At 42.3% G+C, this 23,043-nt stretch overlaps 1 protein-coding gene across 1 annotated transcript; it reads right to left on the reverse strand.

The window, feature by feature from the left end:
- Positions 1–2,598: 2,598 nt before the first annotated feature.
- On the reverse strand, positions 2,599–16,643 carry LOC146341427 (vomeronasal type-2 receptor 26-like). The gene is made up of 5 exons (XM_084807440.1): positions 16,374–16,643; positions 12,092–12,952; positions 7,394–7,621; positions 4,947–5,073; positions 2,599–3,509 (listed from the first exon to the last, which is right to left on the reverse strand). The coding sequence occupies exons 1-5, from the start codon at positions 16,515–16,517 to the stop codon at positions 2,599–2,601; spliced, it is 2,271 nt and encodes a 756-aa protein (XP_084663566.1). The 5' UTR covers positions 16,518–16,643.
- Between the last annotated feature and the right edge of the window lie 6,400 nt (positions 16,644–23,043).

Genomic DNA, 23,043 nt, shown 5'->3' on the forward strand with positions numbered 1-23,043 from the left:
AACACCTTCTAGAACTAACACCAAACAAAGATGTCCTCTTCATCATAGGGGATTGGAATGCTAAAGTAGGAAGTCAAGAAATCACTGGGATAACAGGCAGGCATGGCCTTGGTGTACAAAATGAAGCAGGACAAAAGCTAATCGAGTTTTGCCAAGAGAACACGCTGATCATAGCAAACACGCTTTTCCAACAGCACAAGAGGCGACTCTACACATGGACATCACCAGATGGTCAATATCGAAATCAGATTGATTATGTCCTTTGCAGCCAAAGATGGAGAAGCTTTATACAGTCAGTAAAAACAAGACCTGGAGCTGACTTTGGCTCAGATCATGAGCTTCTTGTTGCAAAATTTTGGCTTAAATTGAAGTACGTACGGAAAACCACTAAACCATTCAGGTATGACCTAAATCATATCCCTGATGAATATACAGTGGAGGTGAGGAATAGATTTCAGGGATTAGACCTGATAGACAGAGTGCCTGAGGAACTATGGACGGAGGTCCGTAACATTGTTCAGGAGGCAGCAACGAAATCCATCCCAAAGAAAAAGAAATGCAAGAAAGCCAAGTGGCTGTCTGATGAGGCTTTACAAGTAGCTGAGGAAAGAAGGGAAGCGAAAAGCAAGGGAGAAAGGGGAAGATATAGCCAACTGAATGCAGAGTTCCAGAGAATAGCAAGGAGAGACAAGAAGGCCTTCTTAAATGAACAATGCAAGGAAATCGAGGAAAACAACAGAATGGGAAAGACAAGAGATCTCTTCAAGAAAATCGGAGATCTCAAGGGAACGTTTTGTGCAAAGACAGGCATGATAAAGGACAAAGAAGGCAGGGACCTCACAGAAGCAGATGAGATTAAGAAGAGGTGGAAAGAATACACAGAAGAACTATACAGGAAAGATCTTAATGTCCCTGATAGCCATGATAGTGCGGTCAATGAACTTGAGCTGGACATCCTCGAGAGTGAAGTCAAGTGGGCCTTAGGAAGCATTAGTAACAACAAAGCTAGTGGAGATGACAGTATTCCAGCTGAGCTATTTAAAATCCTAAAACATGATGCTGTTAAAGTGCTGCACTCAATATGCCAACAAATTTGGAACACTCAACAATGGCCACAAGACTGGAAAAGGTCAGTTTACATTCCAATTCCAAAGAAGGGCAACACCAAAGTGTATTCAAACTACCGCACAATTGCGCTCATTTCACATGCCAGCAATGTGATGCTCAAAATCCTACAAGCTAGGCTTCAGCAGTATGCGAACCGAGAACTACTGGAAGTACAAGCTGGGTTTTGAAGAGGCAGAGGAACTAGAGATCAAATCGCCAACATTCGCTGCATCATGGAGAAAGTGAGAGAATTCCAGAAAAACGTCTATTTCTGCTTCATTGACTATGCTAAAGCCTTTGACTGTGTGGATCACAACAAACTGTGGCAAATTCTTAAAGTGATGGGAGTACCAGACCACCTTACCTGTCTCCTGAGAAACCTGTACGAGGGTCAAGAAGCAACAGTAAGAACCAGACATGGAACAACTGAGTGGTTCAAAATTGGGAAAGGAGTATGACAAGGCTGCATATTGTCACCCTGCTTATTTAAATTATATGCAGAGTACATCATGAGAAACGCCGGGTTGGATGAATCAGAGGTTGGAATTAAGATTGCTGGGAGAATTATGAACAACCTCCGATATGCAGACGATACCACCCTAATGGCGGAAAGCGAAGAGGATCTAAAGAGCCTCTTGTTGAGGGTGAAAGAGGGGAGTGCAAAAGCTGGTTTGAAACTCAACATTAAAAAAATGAAGATCATGGCATCTGGCCCCATCACTTCCTGGCATATAGAAGGGGAAGAAATAGAAGCAGTGACAGATTTTACTTTCTTGGGCTCCAAGATCACCGCAGACGGTGACTGTAGCCATGAAATTAAAAGACGCTTGGTCCTTGGGAGGAAAGCTATGGCAAACCTAGACAGCATAGTAAGAAGCAGAGACATCACCTTGCCAACAAAGGTCCGTCTAATCAAAGCTATGGTTTTCCCAGTAGTAATGTATGGCTGTGAGAGCTGGACTATAAGGAAGGCTGAGCACCGAAGAATTGATGCTTTCGAACTGTGGTGCTGGAGAAGACTCTTTTGAGTCCCCTAGACTGCAAGGAGGTCAAATCAGTCCATCCTAAAGGAAATCAACCCTGAGTGCTCATTGGAAGGACAGATACTGAAGCTGAAGCTCAAATATTTTGGGCACCTAATGCGAAGAGAAAACTCTCTGGAAAAGACCCTGATGCTGGGAAAGACTGAAGGCAAAAGGAGAAGGGGACGGCAGAGGATGAAATGGCTAGATAGCATCACTGATGCAATGAATATGAACTTGAGCATGCTCCGGGAGAGAGCGCAGGACAGGAAGGCCTGGCATGCTATGGTCCATAGGGTCACGAAGAGTCAGACACAACTGAACGACTGAACAAATGTGGAAATAAATACCACAGCAAAAGCACATGCCCCTATCCCGCTAAAGTGAGACATGATTAAGTATCTTGGAAACCTATTAATAATTAGTCCTATTTATAATGGTAACTGTAGCTGGATAAGACCACACACGATTAGATATTTTCATTCTTTCTTCTGATTAATTGCCCCTTGTTGTTCAGCTCAGGCTTCAGCAAAATAATGTAGCATTTGGGAGAAAAAATGCAACCCAGCAATCCAGCACTGGAAGTTATGATAGCGAAAATCTCTACCGCAACTGTATATTTTCCCTTGGTGCTGAGATATGATGGAACAAAGGACAACCAAACACTGCAAAAAACCAACATGCTGAAGGTAATGAACTTGGCTTCATTAAAACTGTCAGGTAACTTCCTGGCTAGGAATGCCAGAATGAAGCTGACACTGGACAGGAAACCCATGAAGCCCAGCGCGCAGTAAAAAATGGCTGCTGACCCTTCATTACATTCCAGTACAATTTCTTCAGCCATTGGGCTGATGACAACATCTGGAAATGGAGGAGATGTTGCAAGCCACACAGTACAAATAGTAGCTTGAATAAGGGAGCAAGAAACAATGATAGTGCTGGCCAGTTGTTTCCCCATCCATTTCCTCATCCTGGATCCCGGCTTTGTGGACATGAATGCTAGAACCACAATGATGGTTTTGGCCAGCACACAAGAAACAGCCACTGAGAAGATGACAGCAAAAGCAGTTTGTCGGAAGAGACACATCACTTTCTGTGGTTGACCAATAAACAGAAATGTGCAAAGGAAGCAGAGCAGGAGGGAGCTGAGAAGAGTGTAGGTCAGGTCCCGATTGTTGGCTTTGACTATGGGAGTGTCTTGGTGCTTAATGAAGGTCGAAAGCACCAAAGTTGTGAAGAATGAAAAGGAAAGAGCAAAACTAGCCAAAGTGGTCCCTAAAGGTTCTTCATATGATAAGAAAGTGACATTTTTGGGAATGCATGCATCATGGTCATAGTTAGAATACTGATCTTCTGAACATTGAAAACAATCATCCATATCTGAAAAAAGAAAAGAAAAAAGTTGGTTTCTCTGCATTGCAGATTGATATTCATTGCACTTCAGAATTATCAATGCCTGAATGAGTGCTGCTAGGTCACAAACTGAGAAGACTATTTCAAATCTTTTCATAGTTACTGTTGCAAGAAGGCATTTGACAAAGTACCCCATGCCATCCTGTTTATCAAGCTGCTTAAGTGTAGGTTCATTAGCATTACTACTAGGTGGATCCACAGCAGACTGGAGAACCATACCCAAAGAGTGTTTGTCAATGGTTCTTCATCAGACTGGAGGGAGGTATCAAGTGGGGTGCTCTATGGCTCAGTCCTAGGCTCTGTACTCTTCAACATTTTTATTAATTATTCTCAAGCTTCAAAAGTAATCTTTAAGGGGACTGCAATCCTGTACAGAAGAGGCTGTTATCCTGTTCTTGGACTGATAGGCCATCTAATAATACCACCTCTGTCTTGTCCAGTTTTAATTTCAAGTGAGGTGCTATACAAAGAGTGTGTGAGCACACACACACACAGAGACACAGATTAAAGGGGAGTCATAAAACAAGGTTTTGCCAAAAAAAATAACAACTGTAAAGCTAATACTAGGGATGTATGAAACTCCCATTACCTGGCTCCATCGGGTGCCACTGGGGGGGGGATGCTCTCTGTCCCTCCCCTCGGAATCCTTGCCAGGGGGAGGGACGCTACGTTATTAGCGTCCCTCCACCCACTCCATTCAAGTACACTTGGACTGCCCAACACACTTGCAAGTGGCTCTGATTGGCCACTGACTGGCCAGCCAGCTACCTACTCCATTTACTGGCCAGTCAATGAGCCAGCCTCCTTCCTCTGTGCAACCCGTCTCCCCATCATCAAAAACTACCCCTGTGGAGGGAAGGGGTCATCTCTGATTGGCCAGCCCAAGGATAACAGCCTAAACTGACCCTATTTTTTGTGGCACTTTCCATCTTAATTGGGGGGGGGAGGGGGTAGCACTGCCTGGCGCAGGGCACCAGGCAGACTCCAAAGGCTTTCCAGTCCAGGGAAAGGCTCTGGAACAGGATGAATGCTCTGAACATGTGCAAGCATGTTTTCTTTTTTAATGTTCTCCTTGCCTTGGCTCATGATAATGGCTCACATTTTATTAACATAAAATAATGCTTGTCCCCCTCCGCGCTGCGAGGGAGCCCAAGGCACCCCCCCCCCCGGGCAGGCCTGCATGAGACACACATAATTATAGTCTAAAACCATCAGGTTTTATCATCATTGAATAAACATTAGTAGTTATATCAGAGTAATATCAATGTATAGACTCTTAACTGCAGCCACCACCATGGAATTGTGAACTCAAAAATTAGGAAAAGTGGCATTTATACACTATGCACATGCTGGATCACAGAAAACATATTTGGATTGTGATCATCTCTATAAACTATCTCTTACCTGTTTGGTTTGAAATTTTCCCTTCTGGACATGGGAGACAATCATAGCAGCAAAATGGCTTCCCTTCCATCTTTGTCCTTCTATAACCCAAAAAGCAGTTGCCATTACACAAAGAAAGGGGCTGCGACTGATCATAAATGAAAGGGAATAATGTTTTAACACTGAAATCAGTTTTACAGGGATTAGATTTCACTGATCATTCTTCAGTTAGGTAAATAGGTTGATGATTTCATGGCATAGCTTTTAGACAGGACTGGTGGAATCTCTAGCCATTACTGAAGTATTTGGGCCATATGATAAAGTTCTCTGGAAATGGGTCCATGACCTGAAGATGGTGGAACACATTGAAGTGTGGTTTGCAATACCTTACTGTTTGATGCAATCAGTCCATGTTACTTAGGGAAGGGCGGATTCTAGGGAAGTTGGAGAAATCCGCCGTGGACTCCAGTGAGGCCGGATTCTAAAGAATCTGCCCCCCCCCGGAGTCCATGGTGGAACGGACTCCCCCCCCGTGACCCCCCAAAATCCCCTCTGGGACGGACCTACCTGATGCCAGCTGCGGCTATGCCATTTGCATCCTTGCCTTTGGCCATGATAGGCTACATAAATACTTACGTAGTCTATCACGGCCTAATGCAGGCACACAAATGGTGGCCGCTCCGACAGCTGCCATTTGCAGCCACAGCAGCCCGGCAGTGGCCGGAAGTCCTGCTGTGGCCAGCCCCGGCCAGCGGCTCCACAGCCTTGCTGTGTAGCGGAGCCAGCTGAGGAGGATTCCAGGGGAAGGGACGGATCGCCTCCCCCCCCCCAGCGGACCCCGGCAGTGGACTGGTAAGTGGGATTTATACATCCCTAGTGGATTTCCTACCTGCTGGTCTGGGTGGGAATCTGCCTGCAGGGGGAGGCGATCCGTCCCTCCCCCTGGCATCCATCTGAGCTGGCTCTGCTCTGTGACAATCCTGTGGAGCCAGCCACCGGCTCTGCATCGCTGGTGATATGGCCGGCCGCCATTGCCATGCCATATCGCTGGCTGAGGGAGGGCTAACTCCGGCCGCAAATGGCGTAGTGGACGCCATTTGTGGCTGTAAAGCTGTTAGATTAACCTAAATGCAGGCGGAGGTAAGTGCTCCATTTCGCCACAGAATCTGGAGGCTGGATTCTTTGGAATCCAGCCTCATTGGGGTCTGTGGGGGAATTCTCCATCATCCTTAATGTTACTTGGCTATATATTGCTTGTTCTTCATCATGTTTTATACTTTTATTTTGTTTTCTACTATGATTTTTGGTTGCAACAATTGCTAAAACATTTGTTTAGGGCTGGTTATCCTATTATGACAGATTTAGAATCTTGATGATGGGATTGGTCAAAATACTGTAAATTAATACCACTTGGTTACCCACAAATGCAATTTGCAGAGAATAGTTAAAATTTAATGAAAGATTTAACTTAACTAACTGCATTTATTGAAACATTCAAAGTGGTTTTTTTTTAATCTTTTCAAGACTTCCTTAAATACAATGTTCTTGGTGTGAACTCCAGGGTGGCCATTGTAATGTCCTCATTGTGATCCATCGACAATTTGAATCTGGAGTTTTACCAATGGGCGCACATCATGGCTAGGGATGGCGGAGAATTCCGCTGTGGACCCAAAAGGTGCACTTATCTCCAGAATGGCATGCCGGCTCCATATCGCTGGTGATACAGAGCCAGTGTGCGCCTCTGTGGAAAGCCCCCAACGCAGAGCCACTCCGGATGTTTCCAGGGGATAGGAACGGATCACCTCCCCCCCTGGGCAGATTCCCCCATGGACTGGAAGGTAGGGAATCTGCCCATCCCTACATCATGGCTATATGGATCCCTTCATGATTTCTCTACAGGCTGTATGTTAATGAGATATCATTGTACTTTGGCTTGCACCTGTGTTTATAAGGGTGGACAGAGACATTTTGTGTGTGTGTTCATATTTCATTTTGCTCCAGTTTGCAAGTAATTATGTTTGTTTAATTATACTTGACTTTTTTGAAATTAAAAATAAAACTTCATAGGGCATCATTATAGAAAATAACCTAATCTTTTTTTCCAGCTTTATGAACATAAAAAAATTATACTGAAAGACATTGTTATTCATGGAATATGCGTGTCAACCGCTTTCCAATGAAGTGTGTTTCATGAGAATCAGTCAATGGGAATGCAGTCAAAAAAGTAATTAACTATATATATATATATATATATATATATATATATATATATATATGTGTGTGTGTGTGTGTGTGTGTGTGTGTGTTTGCGTCAAAATTTTACTGGAAAAGATAGGTTAGAAATAAGATTATGATATGAAAAGGTCTCACCTACAACCAGAATTCAGGCACAGAATTATTTCATTGTCTTAACAGTGATCCATTTTTTGAATATCGGAGACATTAATGGATATTTCCCTGGCTCCTACCTGGTTAAACATGCTGGGCCATAAAATGGCATCCTCAATTATGGTGAACATTTTGTGTTGTGGAACCTTGGGAACTATCCTTCCAACTTTTACTCTAAGAAAGGACTTGTTTGAGAATGTTATCCAGTTTATAATATCAAATCCAGCTTCTAATTCCCCATTTTGATCAAAAGAAACCTTTTCCCCAGCATTGTTGTTAAATGACACATGTCCCAGAAAGTTGTGGAGCTAATAAAAAGAAAAAAGTTATGAATGAGGATGCAAAAAAAGTACAAAATGATGGATATTTCACTTTCCGTGGTTAATGTTCCCTTTAAATGCATAATACAGGCTTGTGATACCATTAGTAATAATCATAGTAATAATTAAGGATCAAAAATTACTCGGTGTTGGATCTATGTTTTTTCTCCTTCTTCTCCCTCTCGTTCTCCTTCTCACCATTGGGCGACAGTTGTGTCCCTATGTTAAGGGAAAGTCAGGTGAATAATATTCTGTCAGTATAAACAGAAATGAGGGTGCAGGGTAGGGAGATAGGTAAAGTAGTTTAAGGAGCGCCTCCAGCAACACCAGACAGGCTGCTTAACAAGATCAGCCTTGGATGGCCTTCTCTCTGTCCCATCAGCCAGGACAGCTAGACTGGTGGGGATGAGGGAGAAGGCCTTTTCTGTGGTGGCCCCCACTCTGTGGAACTCCCTCCCTAAGGAACTCCGTCATGCCCCCTCTTTAATGAGCTTCCGCTGTGCATTAAAAACGTGGTTGTTCAGGCAGGCATTTGGGGTGGGTTAGGGTATTTTAGAAAATGTTTTTATTGTAGAATTTTATTGTTTTAAACTGTTTTATTATATGTTGTACATCGCCCAGAGTGGCTGGGTGACCAGCCAGATGGGCAATTAATACATTTAATAAATAATAATAATAATAATAATAATAATAATATGGCTTATATTAAGAAAACAGCCCAGCAAATTGATCTGAACGTTAGCATTGTAGAAGAGATTTGTTTGAGGATGGTCCATGCCAATTCTGAGGTGGAACACATAAAAAAAATAGTTATTTATAGGAATTTAAATTTCCATGACCTCCAGCAATATGACACATACTGTCACTTCCTCTTCCTATTCTTCTTTCCTCATAGACTTACACAGGGTTCAGTTTGTAGTAACCTTTCTGCATTATCTTTTTGGAAAACCATTTGTCCTATTAGATAAAGGAAAGAGTATACTGTGTGCTGTGCCCTCAAAAAAGTATAGTGTATCCGTAGGTTTGAAATGTGAAATTTGAGCCTCTGTACCAGACATAATTTGCCAGCAAATAATTTTTTGCAGTAAACTCAGATGGAAATAATTAATTCAGCTTTTCCACAATCTCCTTACCCTCCTTTAGTACTCCTTTAACTCTGTTGTCATCCAACAGTCCAACTGCCTTCCTAGTGGGTATCCTGCTTCTATATATTTCAAGATTTTTTTTATTATTGGCCTTGATGTTGTTAGCAATATGCTCCTCAAAATGCTTTTTTGCATCTCTTATTGTCTGCTTGCATTTCCTTTTTGCAAATTTGTGTTCATTTTGGTTCTACTCATTTGGGCAAGACTTCCATTTTCTGAAGGAAACCTTCTTTTCTCTAATAGCTTCCTTGACACTGCTCATTAACCATGCTGGTGACCTCTTGGACTTGGTGCTATCTTTCCTAACTTGTGTTATACATTCCACCTGAGCTTCTGTTATCATGGTTTTGAGTAGCCTCCAAGTATTTTGAAAAGATTTAACCTTCTTGACTCCCTTTCCAACTTCCTTTTTACCAGTTTCCCCATTTTAGAGCAGATTTGAAGTCAAATGTGACTGTGTTGGACTTCCTTTGCAATTTTCCACTTCAGTGTATTGCATATCTACTATCACTGAGTTCACTATTTCCAGTTGTTTTGACAACTCTCACATCTTTCACTAGGTCCTGGGCAACACCACCTAGAATTAAATCCAGGGTTACCTCCCCTCTGGTTCCGTGACCAGCTGTTCTAGGGCACAGTTGTTTAGGCCATCAAGAAATTTAACCTCTTTGTCGTGACTGGAACATGCATTTATCAATTCAATATGGGGGTAACTAAAGTCCCCCATTATTACAACACCTTCTCATTTGGATGCATCCTGATTTCTTGTTCCATCTCAAGTTCCCCCTGAGTGTTCTGGTCTGGGGGACAATAGCATGTCCCTAGTACTAAATTATTTGCAGAGCCTGGTATTGTCAACTACAGTGCTTCTGTGGAGGAGTCAGTCTCTTTTAGATTTTCTAGACCACTTGATGTTATGCCTTCTTTGATGTACAGAGTGACACCTCCTCCAGTACACCCTTCCATGTCCTTCATAGACATTTTCTGTCCACCGTATCCCACGGGTTCTCTTTGTTTCACCAGGCTTCTGTTATGCACACTATATCATTCCCTTTAAAACCTGGCACTCCAACTCTCCCATTTTGGCCTGGAGGCTTCTAGTATTAGTATAGAAACACCTATACATGGTGTCCCACCCCAGATGTCTCTGGCATGTAATCTTCTGCTATGGACCTTAGGCCTCTTTGACTGGCTTTCATGTTTCACCACATGCTCATGGCCTATTCCCTCCTCATCCCCATTTGGACAATCAAAATATTTTCATCTTCATCCCCTAGGGATTATTCAACCTAAATCAGATGCTTCTGAGCTCCTGTTGGCTTTCCTCCAGTTTAAAAGGTGCTCTGCCACACTTTTACACTAAACACCACCAGTCTGGTTCCATTTTGATTCAAGTGGAGCCCATTCCTCTTGAGCAGGCCTGGCTTGACCCAAAATGTTCCCCAGTGCCAGATAAGATGACAGATGGACCAAAGGAATGGTGTGTGTGTGTGTGCGTATGTATTGAAGTAAGAGGGAGGGAAAATGGGCACGGGGAATTTAATAAGGCAATGCCAAAGGTTTCTTTATTAGGGCATAATAGGTACGTTACCATGGTGTTCAAAATGTCCTCTGAGGGGGAAACGAATTTATATCAGAGGTGGGGAATATGTAGACCTCCAGATGTTGTTGGAATGCAACTCACTCTGGCTTTACTTTTCCACTCCCCAATCTGACTGCAGCAATAAAACTTTTTTTCTAGTGCTTCATGAAAAGTAAAAGAGAACAGAGCAAGATGCAAACTTTCCTGGAAGGTACTTGAAAGTCTAACCCAGTCTTCCCCAATCTGGTACCCTCCAGATTTGTTGGACTATGACCCATGTCCAACACATCTGGAAGGCACCACAGTGGGGAAGTTTATAATCCCCTAAAGCAGGGGTGGGGAACACATGGCCATCCAGATGTCGCTAGACTGCAACTCACATTAGCCTAGTCATTGTAGTAGCCAATGATGAGGGATGGTGTGAGTTAGAGTCCAAAAACATCTGGAGGGACACATGTTCTTTACCTTCGTATTAGATTCACTTTTTTTTTTTTTTGGTTTTTCATTCCCTATTAGTCCCTTAGTAGTACCTTAGGAATCGTTTTTAGGAATTCCTATCCATTTTTTAGTGATTTCAGACTATCAACCATCCCATCATTGCAGTTAACCAGGCTACCTGATCTGCAAAGAAGTGAGTACTAGGTTTTGTGTGTGACATTGTCCTAATTCTGAATGAGCATACACTTTAGCCCCCATGCAACATCACCAATCAAACTGCTAAAAGGAGGCCCTTTTTTATCAACCCACATTATATTAACAAAAGTGCCCTCTTTCAGCTCAGCTCTAGGATTCATTCCTCTCTCTCTCTGATTAATATAGTTAGTTCATCAGAATTGTCTTTCTTGGAAACTGTATTGTAATATCTATGATACATAACACATTTAATATGCAAACTTCATTCAAGTCCTCACGTGGCTCTCTGTGAGGGGTTCTAATCTGTTTAGTAAAGTGCAGTGGAGTACAATTATAGGCAATACAAGGATGTCAAATACATACTGCACTCATCATTTTCTTACCAGATTCAACAGCTGGGGCTGCATATACACACCTGTGTGTTTTTTTTAAAAAAGAAGCTAAAATCCCAATGTTCAGGTGCTCGCTACCACAGTGAGAAACTGGATTTAGTTCTCCTTGTTATGCATGCCCAGCCTATGTTCTCCCTACTGTTCTGATCCGTATACTAATCATTATTTGAAATGAATAACTGATAACAGAAATAAGTCCTTAGAAGGACGTCAAGAAACTCAGTGACAGTAAAATTGCACAGATCACTCACCCATTTCCATCTACAGGCACTATAAAAATGAGATAAAAATAAGCTGAACTAATTACTACTGTATCTTATCAAACAGCTGCGTTTTCATATGCAAAGCACTTCTTAAAAAGCCAAAATCCCACTGATCATGTACTAGCTCCTGCAATAACCAATTATGTATAGCCCTTAACTAACCATACTATTAGGAAGGGTGTGTGTGTAAAAATATGCTCAAAGAGCTTTGTTAACTTTTATCCACATGCATATACCATATAATTATTCCATGTGCCTAGTCATACTGAGTTATACTCATCAGATATGACCAAAACAATGAAATTCAGTATGGCTGAAGGAAGAGCACCTAATATAAGGAAGAGCACCCATGAACGGGATGTAAAATAGATTCATTCAAATAGATTTTTTGCAACCAATGTCATTGGGAGCTCTCCTGCATTTCTGTGTGCTTAGGATGTTACCTGCCATGGCTGTTGATACCGAAGCATCCATCTCGCTCCATCCGCCATTGCTCTGTGTTTCAATTTGGAAGAATCCATGGCATGCAAAGCATGGGCCACAGCATAGACAGCATTGTAGATGCTGTAACTGTGGGCAGTGATTCTTGTTTCAAAAACAGATCCAGGAAGAGTCTCCAGCTTCTCCTCCCCGGTACAGATTTTCTCCACCTCTCTGTCTACCGCAGAACTGGAGAATGAACAGCTAAATGCTTGTTCCCAGAACTCCCTAATGAAGCCATCTTCTCTTTTTGAGGTATAGGTTCTCCTCTGAAGAAATTTCTGGAATCCTAACAACTCCTTTGAGTGACTGGCAAAAGATAAAGCACCATGGATGAAGTGTATATCCCAACTCCTTTGAAAGGAAAAGGATGTGAAGTCCATCTGGGCTGTCATAATCCACACTTTACCTTTGGTCTTTGATGGTGCATTCTCAAATTCTGAAATCCGCATCAATATCCTCATCATAATCATAGTCCCTGTTTCTCCATGTAGTACTAACACTTTGGCAGTGCTGTTCATGACAATTTTGCATATTTCAATAACCTCCACCACCATTTTTTCAATGTCACTGGAAAAGGTCTTTTGGGGGCATCTTTCAATGAAGTCAAAGCAGATACCACTCTTGGTAAACATGGGAAGCACATTCTGAATAAACTTCTGCCCGGTGTCATCATTCACATACAATACTCCAATCCATGTCCACTTGAAATGCAGCAATAACTGGAGAATCCCCATATATTGAAGGGAAGCTTTGGGGAACATCCGGTAGAAGAAAATACTTTGCATTTTATTATTCACCCCTGGAGCACAGCCATATGTGAGCTAAAGAAAGTAAACAATGAAAGAGCAGAAAAGAAGTGTAACATCATCCATGCGCAACTGAAATGCTTGTCATAAAATGTCATCAGAATCAAGAATTCATTTGTTTTGTGTATTGAACATGTATGTAATTATGAACCAGGATTCAAAGTTTTCTGTGAAGGTGATAGAAATACCAAGTCACAGTCATAGAATATACATTGTTTCCGAAAAAAATTGCTTCATGGATAGCCAATCTGGAACACAAATGGCTCTACTGGGAAAGGGAGGAGGACATTTTGACTCATTTGCACATGAGCTAGAAGGAAAATTGGGCCTCTGTATGGTACAAATTCTTCCCTGTTTCTGCAGTGTTCTGTGCCACCTGCTCCCTGGACTCTCAGTAGACTTAAGGCAAAACCACATCCATATGCTATTTCCTTCATTTATAAAAAGCCACCAAAATATTGTGTTCTGGACAGCTTACAGCATAAAATGATAAAATGTAGTTTAAAAATGTAGTTTAACATGTTATCAAAATAATGATGTGCAATATGCACATTACTAGCAAAGAGAAGAAGACAAATATAACCGATATTCAGCACCTTAGTGGTCCAAACACTAAACCCACAGATTTCTAGTGTGCACTACAATGCAATCTTTCAAAGATTGTACTTCAGTTATGATACGCCCACCTGAAAAGGCATCCAGTTGCTCAGCACTGTTTTAGTAGACACTCCCTTCATATCTCATTCTGCAAACTTTTTTTAAAACAATGAATTAATAATTGATTTTTAATCTGAAATCTTGATTGAAGTTTCAGTGTTAGCTATGGATGGACAAACCTGTCATTTTCACTTCCTTCCCCATTATCTCCCCCTCCCTCCCCCCCTCTCTATATATATCAAGTTCAAGTTTAAATATTGAATATGAAGAACACTGGAAATCTTGGTAAAGTCCTATCAAAAATGAAATGAAATGAAATCCTCACCCATTTGCATGCCGGGATGGACTAAACACCCTGCACCCACTTCAGCGCAGCTTCCTGAACCACCGCCACTTAACTGCCCCTGTTTGGTTCCCTGGCCAAGCTTCTGGCAGTCCATGGGCACTTGACAATTGGGCGTGGGCAAGAGCAAATAGCCATGTATGCAAGTGGCCATGTACACAAGTTAACAGGCATCAATGGTCCATTCAGTCCTGTAATCTTGGGTACATGGCCACTTTACGGCCACCATTTGCATAAGGCATGTTTTACAGAAAACAACAAGCTGCATGCTGCTCATTGATTGTACACTGAGCTAAGACAAAATACACAGCAAAAGTTATGTGGAATATGGTGGATGTTTTTACATAATTTTCTAAGAGGGGGGATGATTCTGTCAGTGAGCAGAAAATGGAACGAAAGCTGCCTTACAATCTGCAGAACACCGATGGAACAAATGAAACAAAATCTGGACATCCTCAATTCAAACCCCATCTTTAAGTACAAAGCACTTGAAGACTTGGACCTAGAGGGACAAATCTGTCAGTTACAGTTGCTCCCACATTCATTTCCCCTCATCCTTAATCTCAAGTAGGGATGTATGAGAATATTGTTCCAGTTTATAAATCATTCAAAACTGCCCCATTTGCAACCTTGAATGTGAATGTGAATGGGAGTGCGTGTTCTTCGAAAATGTTCACCAATTCCCAAACTTGCATTTACGTTTGCAAAACATGCACGTGAAAAATGCACAATTCTCTCAAAATACACACGTAATGCCTACTTCTAAGGGCCTTAGAATGTGGACTGTGTAAAGTGGGAGTAAGGATGGGCAAAATCACTGGAGCACGTGTTGCCCGCCGCTTGCCAGGCCCCTGCCAGCTGCCCGACCCTGCTTGGTGCACTGCATAAACTGCAGGATAGTATGTGGGTGTCCAGCAAGCAGCATTCCCCCCATCCCACAACCCGCCATTTTGACATCTCATCTATTTATGGAAATCACCATTTGCATAAAATGGCAGCTATAAATAGCTCCATTGATGCAGAATTACAGGTGTAAATGGTCTGCTCATGGACAAAAGTGGATCTCTGTGCTTGCCCGATTTGGCATGCACTGAGTCAGCAAGTGTGGGAATCCGCAGACAGATGTCCAGGGGGTGAGCCAGCATGAAATAGCCAAGCTTGAGCCCCAGCCAGGTTCTTGTGACATCCCCAAGTGGGAAGGGAATGGAATGGAGAGAGGGGGGAGTAAAATGCCAGTTAGAAAGGGGAGATGACTGGTGCAGGAGAAGAGGAGGAGACAACAGGAGAGGGAAGGACAATATCTGAGAAGGAAATTTGGGGAAACCAGAAGTGTGGTGAAGATGAGAAAGACACAGATAAAGCATCCTTCATCTAGAAAAAGAGTGAACCACCACCCAGAGACTGGTACCAAAAGCCCAAGGGAACTGGGACAGGCAACTCTTGCTGGTCTAGCAACAGTAACAGTGCAGTGAACTATGGCCTAAAGTTAGAGTTGTCCATATTAGGTGTCTAGTTCTATTAATTGTTTTCTTAATATTGTAATTTACCAAACCTTCTGAAGTTAAATAAATACTGTTACATATCTCTTTTGTTTATCTCTGGAGTGATCGCAGTCTGCCCCTCCTCATTCTAGGTATAGAAACCCAAAACACTACACACAACTGTCTCAAATGCACACTTTTCTCAGAATGCATAACTTTCTCAGAATGCACAACTTTATCTGCATGGATACACAACTTTCCAAAAATGTGCAACTTTTGAAAAATGCCCAACTTCGGAAAAATGTGCATTTTTAAAACACACACACACAGCTTTTTAAAAATGTGCAACTTTTCCCCTTCTGAACAACCCCCCAAAAGGTCAGAGATGAGAACAGCAGCAAGCTGACTTGTGCTTTGAAAAAGCTAGCTTAAGAGTCTCTGGTTCTTTAGTCCCTTATCTCAAGTTCTTTTTGTTCCAAATATGAATAACTTTGTGAATTTGGTAACTTCTTATCAACACTGAAATGAAATGAAATTTTCATCCCACCCTTCCATCAGTGTCTGAAACCACGTCTGTGTACCAAAATCATTATTCCAGATAAAATCAAGGCATCCTTAAAGAGAATAAATAACAGTTAGTGTGTAGTATTGATGTAGGTATACTGGATCCTAAAACTGATGTCCCTCTTCACATGAATGTGGCTTGAGACAATGTAGAAATTCTCTTCATTTGCATGTTGGTGGCTATACAGATAAATACATTGCTGTGAATTATTACTTTTCCCACAAATCTAGGGTAAGCAAAATTATTTCACTTCATCAGGATTTGACTTTTAAGCATTGTGCAATGTTTGTTTCTTTGTTTCAATCAATCTGTCTCCACAAAACACCACCTGAATGACAAGAGCAGAGTGATAGGCCTGTTCATCTCCCATACTCAGTGCACTCAACTTACCTGTGGAATCTTGTAAATGCACAGAATATCTGCCATATGGAGACCAATGTCAGAGTTAGGTCCCCCAATGACAGCTACCAGATTGGTTCGGACATCACACTTATAGTTAGGGATGAATCTATTCTGTGTGGAAAGGAGGTCCATCGAGGCATGATAGGTTGAGGTTGCACTGAAACGATTATTATAGATATGGAAACCCAGGGTGACATTGGATAAGATCTTTGGATTGTCATTGATCTCCTTTATAGCGAATTCCAAGAGCAGAATGTGCTGATAGTTCTGAATCAATACCCTGCAGGGAGAGTAACAGGTAGCATCACTGTGCATCTGCTCCAGTATGGCATTTGCTATATTTCAATTTAGTATATCATTGATAAAGATATTGCACTTAAATAGCCCCAGTCCAGAGAAATCTGAGGTAAGACTGGCATATTGAGCTGCACTTTTGCTTTCTCAGAAAATCAGTCCAGCAACAGCACTAACTGCTAGTTGGCACATGTGCACATTATTCAAAACCAACTACAGGTTTTGGCTGAGAGATGAACTGAAATGGCCATCCCAAATTAGCAATCTGTGAGTGTGGCAGAAATTTGGTGGCAACTATTTCAGCGCACTCCTAGGTGCCAGCCAGTCTTCAACAGAAAACAGAGCAAACCCCTAGGCCCAGTCTGCTTTGAGATTATTATGTGGACACATGTTCAATGTGGTTTAAAAAGCCAACCAACCAAACAAACACCAAGTCCTTACTCAAGGTCATCAATATGTTCATGAGAAGGATGATTTGAAAAGGTAATAGAACTGGAAAAGATGTAGATTTGAGAAGTAATACCAGCAACGATGAGTTCTCCTGACTGATAATATTTGTAGAAAATAGGGAGAGATTTAGTGATGATGGTACATTTACCAAGAGGAACCTTGCAAACCACTGGAGGCAGCAGCACCAAGACAACAACCACAAATATTACCATCTTGCATGAAAAGTTTCCTTCTCGATTATATTTCTTGTCTTCATACATTGTCATTTGAGTATCCTTTGGTATTACAGCCTGAGAGAATGGTCAGTTCCTCAGCTGATCTGAAGTTTGTACTATACAATGTGAAATATCCACATTCTGGTTTACTGAGCCCTATATCTTTAGCTTTAGCTCTCTATGGCATCAATGTTAAGAATAACCCCTAGAACTCCCTATGTACTTGGATAATAAGTAATGGTTTATTTCATAATTATAGGGGAGATAATCACCTCCTTGGAGTCACAGTCTCTCTGTTGTGTCACTGAAGAGGAAAACATATTGATCACATCCCAGCTGAAATCTTGTCTGATTCTCATTGGCATAGGAAGAGATGTGATCACCCAAGAGGAAAAAAAAAAAATACATTGGAAACCACCAATTCCCATTCAAATCTGGAAGAAGTGGGGTTTTGAAAAGAATGGTGTCAATGTCCACCCCAATGCACTTGCCACTTGTGAATGTCTGTTTTCAAGCCTGAATTTTAGGAATGGAGAAAAAGTTCATGTGGTTCACATTTTAAAGTGAACATGCTTTATTACACACTTTGAACTGAAACTCCTTCAAGTGCTGCTCTTCTCTTAACTTTGTGCTGGAACTATCCAATCAAATCATCATCTTCATCATCATCCAATAATTCTCCAAAAGCTTGAGACATTTCAAAATTGTGTCAGTGTGGCCCCCAATGCACATCCCAGTTGCGTATGGCTATTTAAACATGCCTGATTTTTTACCACCAGCTCATAAAAGCCCTCTGCCTAATGTCCAACTCATGGCAAACTAGTTCCACTGAGGAACTGTTATAACCTTTGAATTTCGCCAGGGTGCCCAATTCCTCCTGACACTGAGTGGGAGCCCACAGAGCAAGAGAAGACTCCAGGGGGAGAAGAACACACAGCTGTGGTCAGTTGATCAAAAGTAGGGTCAGGATGGAGTGACAGGATCTCCAGCTTCTCCAGTCAGAAAAGAGAAAACTTGCTTTAAGGTCCAGAGCCCAACTAGGCCCATATGTACTCTCTAGTCTTGACTACCTCTCCCAATCTATAACTTTGTCCAGAGGAATGGCGAGCCTGGAATTTATAGTTCTGTGGTCTATGTCATAAAACTCCATTATTTCTTCACTAGTAAAGGGGATCTCTGGAACCTGAGGCCACTAGGAACAAGGACACAGTCCCCTTGGTGGAATCCAGCTTGGGGCTACAGCAGGCTTTTGAGGTCATGTGCCAGGGGTCCCTGGTTCAAGTTATTCCTCATGCAGGCCACAGTCTCAGGGCAGGGGCCTCCAGATTCAGCTGGCCCCTTTCCCTCAGGTCAGTCGCCACGTTACTGCCAGTTGGGCAGTATACAAATCAAAGAAATACATTCAATGATTTAAAAACTTGTCAATTTATTTAGCACCAGAGTTAAGGCTATCTCATATTGTGTCAAACTCTAAAGAGCCAGGAAATCAGAAGCTAAAGCTGATGCCTTCACTGATATGCTTTCTGCCTGATCAGTGATGCTGTTGTGCAATGACACAAATCGTGCTTGCTTACAGCTTACCCTCCATCCCCCCACACTTTTCCTTGGGCTTTCCAATTCCAGCCTAAATCCAGATGGGAGGGATGGAGTGCCTAGGACCAGCAAAGATAATCCATGTTGTCCTGATCCTGTATCGTCTCATGAAGCATGATCTGAGCCTCCCTGGTTTTTGAAAAGGAAATTTTTCCCAAAGGTATTCGTGTCTGCATTCTTGCAAGTCAACCTATATGATACATGGGATTTAACTTTAAACAAAGAGACAGACAGCTGTACTTTTTAATAGCATGTGCTTTGGCTTCTTCTTATAGCCCAAAGAATTATTTTATCTGGATGTCTATTGAAATATGAAAGTGGAGGACACATGAGCAGGACTGTCCCATCCCCCCATGGCACCTCTGAAATACAAATCAATGGGCAGGGGATTGAGGAGGGCAAAGTCTTGCAAACATCTCCTATTTTGTGAGAACTGCTTTGGAATACTGTAGTACATTATATGTGGGTCTGCCTTTGAAAATGGTCCAGAAACTTCAGCTGGTCCAAAGTAGAGCAGTGAGCTTAAGACTGTCCAATGTGATCATATTATGCCAGTACTTTCCCATCTGCACTGCACAGTCCATTTCCAGGCCCGATTCAAAGTGCCGTTATTAAAGGTCTAAATGGCTTTGGGTCAGGTTACCTGAAGGATTGTCTCTTTGCATGTACAGCTGCCCAGACCCTAAGACCATCTTTAGTGGTCCATCTCTGGGAGGCCCCACCAAAGAAAGTGAGGTGGGTGGCTGCTAAGAAGAGGGCTTGCCTGGCACCTACGCTGTGCTTTTTTCAGTACCAGGTGAAGACTTCCTTCTTTTCCCAGGCAGGGAGCCAGTATGTTGTAGTAGTGAGAGTGTTGGACTGGGAGCTGGGAGATCCGGGTTCTAGTCCCCACTTGGCCATGGAAGCTCACTGGCTGACTTTGGACCAGTCACAGACTCTCAGCCCAATCTACCTCACAGGGTTGTTGCTTTGAGGATAAAATGGAGAGGCAGAATATAATGTAAGCTGCCTTGGGTTCCTTACAAGAGATGAAAAGGCAGGATACAAATGCAATAAATAAAAAAATAAAAAAATAGTCTTTCCATTTCTGTTATATTCAATCTCTTAGGACACAATTGTATTGATTGTGCCCTGACCACTCAAAAGCCCCAGAACTCAAAGGCTTCCACATTTCCTGTGCCCTGCCAGGCTGAAGCTGGCAGGGATCTTTGCCTCCCCATCTTCTGATCTGCTGTATTTTTGCTAGATGGGCTCTTCAGCCCACCAAGGGAGGTCATTTTGGAGAGGGAGGGAAGGAGGCTGGAGGAGTCTCAGGATAACTTGTATCCTGGCCTCTCCAGTCTCATTCCTTCCCTGCCCACCAGAATGCCCCCTTTCCACCTCCATGGCCACTTTTCTGACCTTGATTAGGCAGCCAGGGCAGTACTTTCCATGGCAGATGTAAGGGGGGGAGAGATCTGGAGTCGGACCTCCAACTCCGCCTTCTGAGGTCAGAGTGCTGTCTCCATTCTTGGAGGGGGTTTACGATTCTCTCCCAGGGATTATAGGATTGCTCTATTCCTTTATTTTAAATCTTTACACTGCTATTAGGTTTTATTTTGGTTTTTATTTTATACTGTAGTTTAAGACTTGAATGTTGTATTTTGGGGGTTTAATTGCTTTGGCTACTGTGGAGTATAGAAATGTAATCAATCAATCAACTAGAGGCAGAATCCAGTGGTACCCATCTGCTAGCAGAGCTGGCCACTGATTCTGGTCTATGCATGACCAGCCCCACCAATTCTATTTTGCAAGCAGCTGCTACTGCTAGTGGAACTATGATTTAGTGCTTCTGGGGGCAAGCCCTGAAATGAGCAGAAACAGTCCATTTCTAAGCCCAATTTGAAGTGTTCCCATTGGCCTTTAAAGCCTTAGATGGCTTGGGGCCAGAGTATCTAAAGGGACATCTCCTCCTGCATGTACCTGCTTGGACCCTTAGGTCATCTTCAGAGGCTTTTCTTTGGGTGCCCCTGCCAAAGGAAGCTATGCAGGTGACTGCATGACAGAGGGACTTCTCAGTGGTGGCACCCCACTTACGAGATAAACTCCCCAAAGATTCACCTGACACCTATGTTGTTATCTTTTTGGTGCCAGGCAAAGACCTTTCTTTTCTCCCAGGCATTTTAGAGATGTAGTTCTAGATTATTATGGCTGTTTTACCCAGTCCTGTGCTGTTTATTGTTTTGCAGTATATTGTATTTTAGTCTTTAAAATATTTGTATTGTATTTTATATTTAACTGTTTTATGGCATTTTAGTTTTTAACTGTTTGCAATCCACCCAGTTATTGGGCAGATTAGCAATGAAATAAATAAATAAATAAATAAATAAATAAATAAATGTGATTAATCGCAAAAGCGCAGGTATTAATGGGAAGACATTGGGAAGTATGTTGTTGTTGTTGATGACGTTATATCTTGTGCTCAGTGCCCCCAACAAAGGAAAGGGGAGGAGGAGATGAGTGGCGTAACTATCTTCCAAGACAGCTGGACAGCAGATTTATTTTGAAGAATTCCAAGGAAGGGCTCTGAGTCTGATTTGTGGTGAATCTCTTGCAGTGAAGAAAACAAACAAACAAACAAACAAAACCCCACCAAACCTACAGAGGTACTATACCACAAAGCACAGTAGATTATAGGAATGTCAAGGCCATGTTCATCTCAATAAAATGCATTCACTGTTAAAATCTCTGGCTGCACACCAACATACCCCCCCCCCCAATAAACAAACAAATGGAGCATGACACTGTTGTTTATGCAAGTTATGCTCTCTCTCTCTGTGAGCTTCTGGCCAGAACCCTGGATCTTTTTAGTGAGGATGAGTTTATCAAGGAGTGTATAACAACCACTGCAGAAGTGACTGTGCCTTAGAAGCTGAAATTGTTCTGGAAAATTAGCATGCCATGCAAATCAGTTGGGTATTGCATCAAGGACATGACAGAGGGTGTAACAATCTGTGAGAATTGTTCTGTAAGAATGTGTGGCCAGTTTTGTGTTCTACTCTCTTGCCATATAAGATGCTGCAGATACCACTAGCACTGCTGAGCTCGCAATCTCTGTGTGGGATAAGTCCAGAATTTGAGTTGAGGGAAGACATGCTTTCTGTGGAAGCAATGCATGACACTGCAAGAGGAGAGGATATCGTCAATGAGGTTTTGCCATCCATGCATGGGTACTGTCCATTGTTAGATAAAGTGAGTGGTCGTGCCACAGACGGACCATGCCTGGTTCTCAGAAAGGGTTTGTGGCACTGATGAAGAATGAGATGGCATGCCTAGGCCTTGATCCTGCAGATTTGATGGTGTGCCATGGTATCATACACCAGGAATATCTGTGTGCACAGTCCTTGTGAATGACATTATTCACATCTCTTGCAGTGAAAACAGTAAGCATGAGCAGGGCAGATTTCATGGCTCCTCGGTCTGTTTGTTTTAAATTTTAATTGTTTTAAATTGTCACAATGTATTTTAAGTTTTAATTTGCCAGTTTAAACCTCTATTATTGTAGTGCATACCAGGCAACTGTAATGTTTTGGCTGCCCTAAGGTTTAATCTGTTCAAGTTTTTACTAGCTATGAGGAGGCAATGCGAGAGCTCTCAGTGTTTGGACTATGTTTTGAATTCTTCTGATAAAATCCTTACATACACACACAGGCCGTAGAAGCATATGTGAATGCCTGCCTCATTGCTTTGCCAATTTTGCTGACTTCTGTAAGCATTTATCCAGTGGAGGAGTTTGCGGAGTGGTGCTACCTGATTTTTCTACCCTCTGTTTGCAATGTGTAGTAAGAAAAAGAGGCAGAGAGACCAACTAGAGTCTCCAACTTTCCCTGTTTCAAAACAATCTAAAATTGATAGCTTCATGTTCGGTGGCTCTGATACCCCTGGAGGACTCCCAGTCCTTACTACTAATCGATATTCAATCCTGGCCTACCCTTTGGGAGAAAATGATGAGTCCCAGGAATGGAAAAATGAGGAGAAATAGGCAGCTACCGGGCTGAAGCCTGAAGATGTGAACATGGGAATTATTGATACCATGGGAGAACAGTGCTTGTTAATTTTTAAAACTT

The sequence above is a fragment of the Heloderma suspectum genome, chromosome 6 (assembly GCF_057233095.1).
Source record: "Heloderma suspectum isolate Gila_16-S chromosome 6, 16-S_ref, whole genome shotgun sequence".
Classification (NCBI taxonomy): domain Eukaryota; kingdom Metazoa; phylum Chordata; class Lepidosauria; order Squamata; family Helodermatidae; genus Heloderma; species Heloderma suspectum.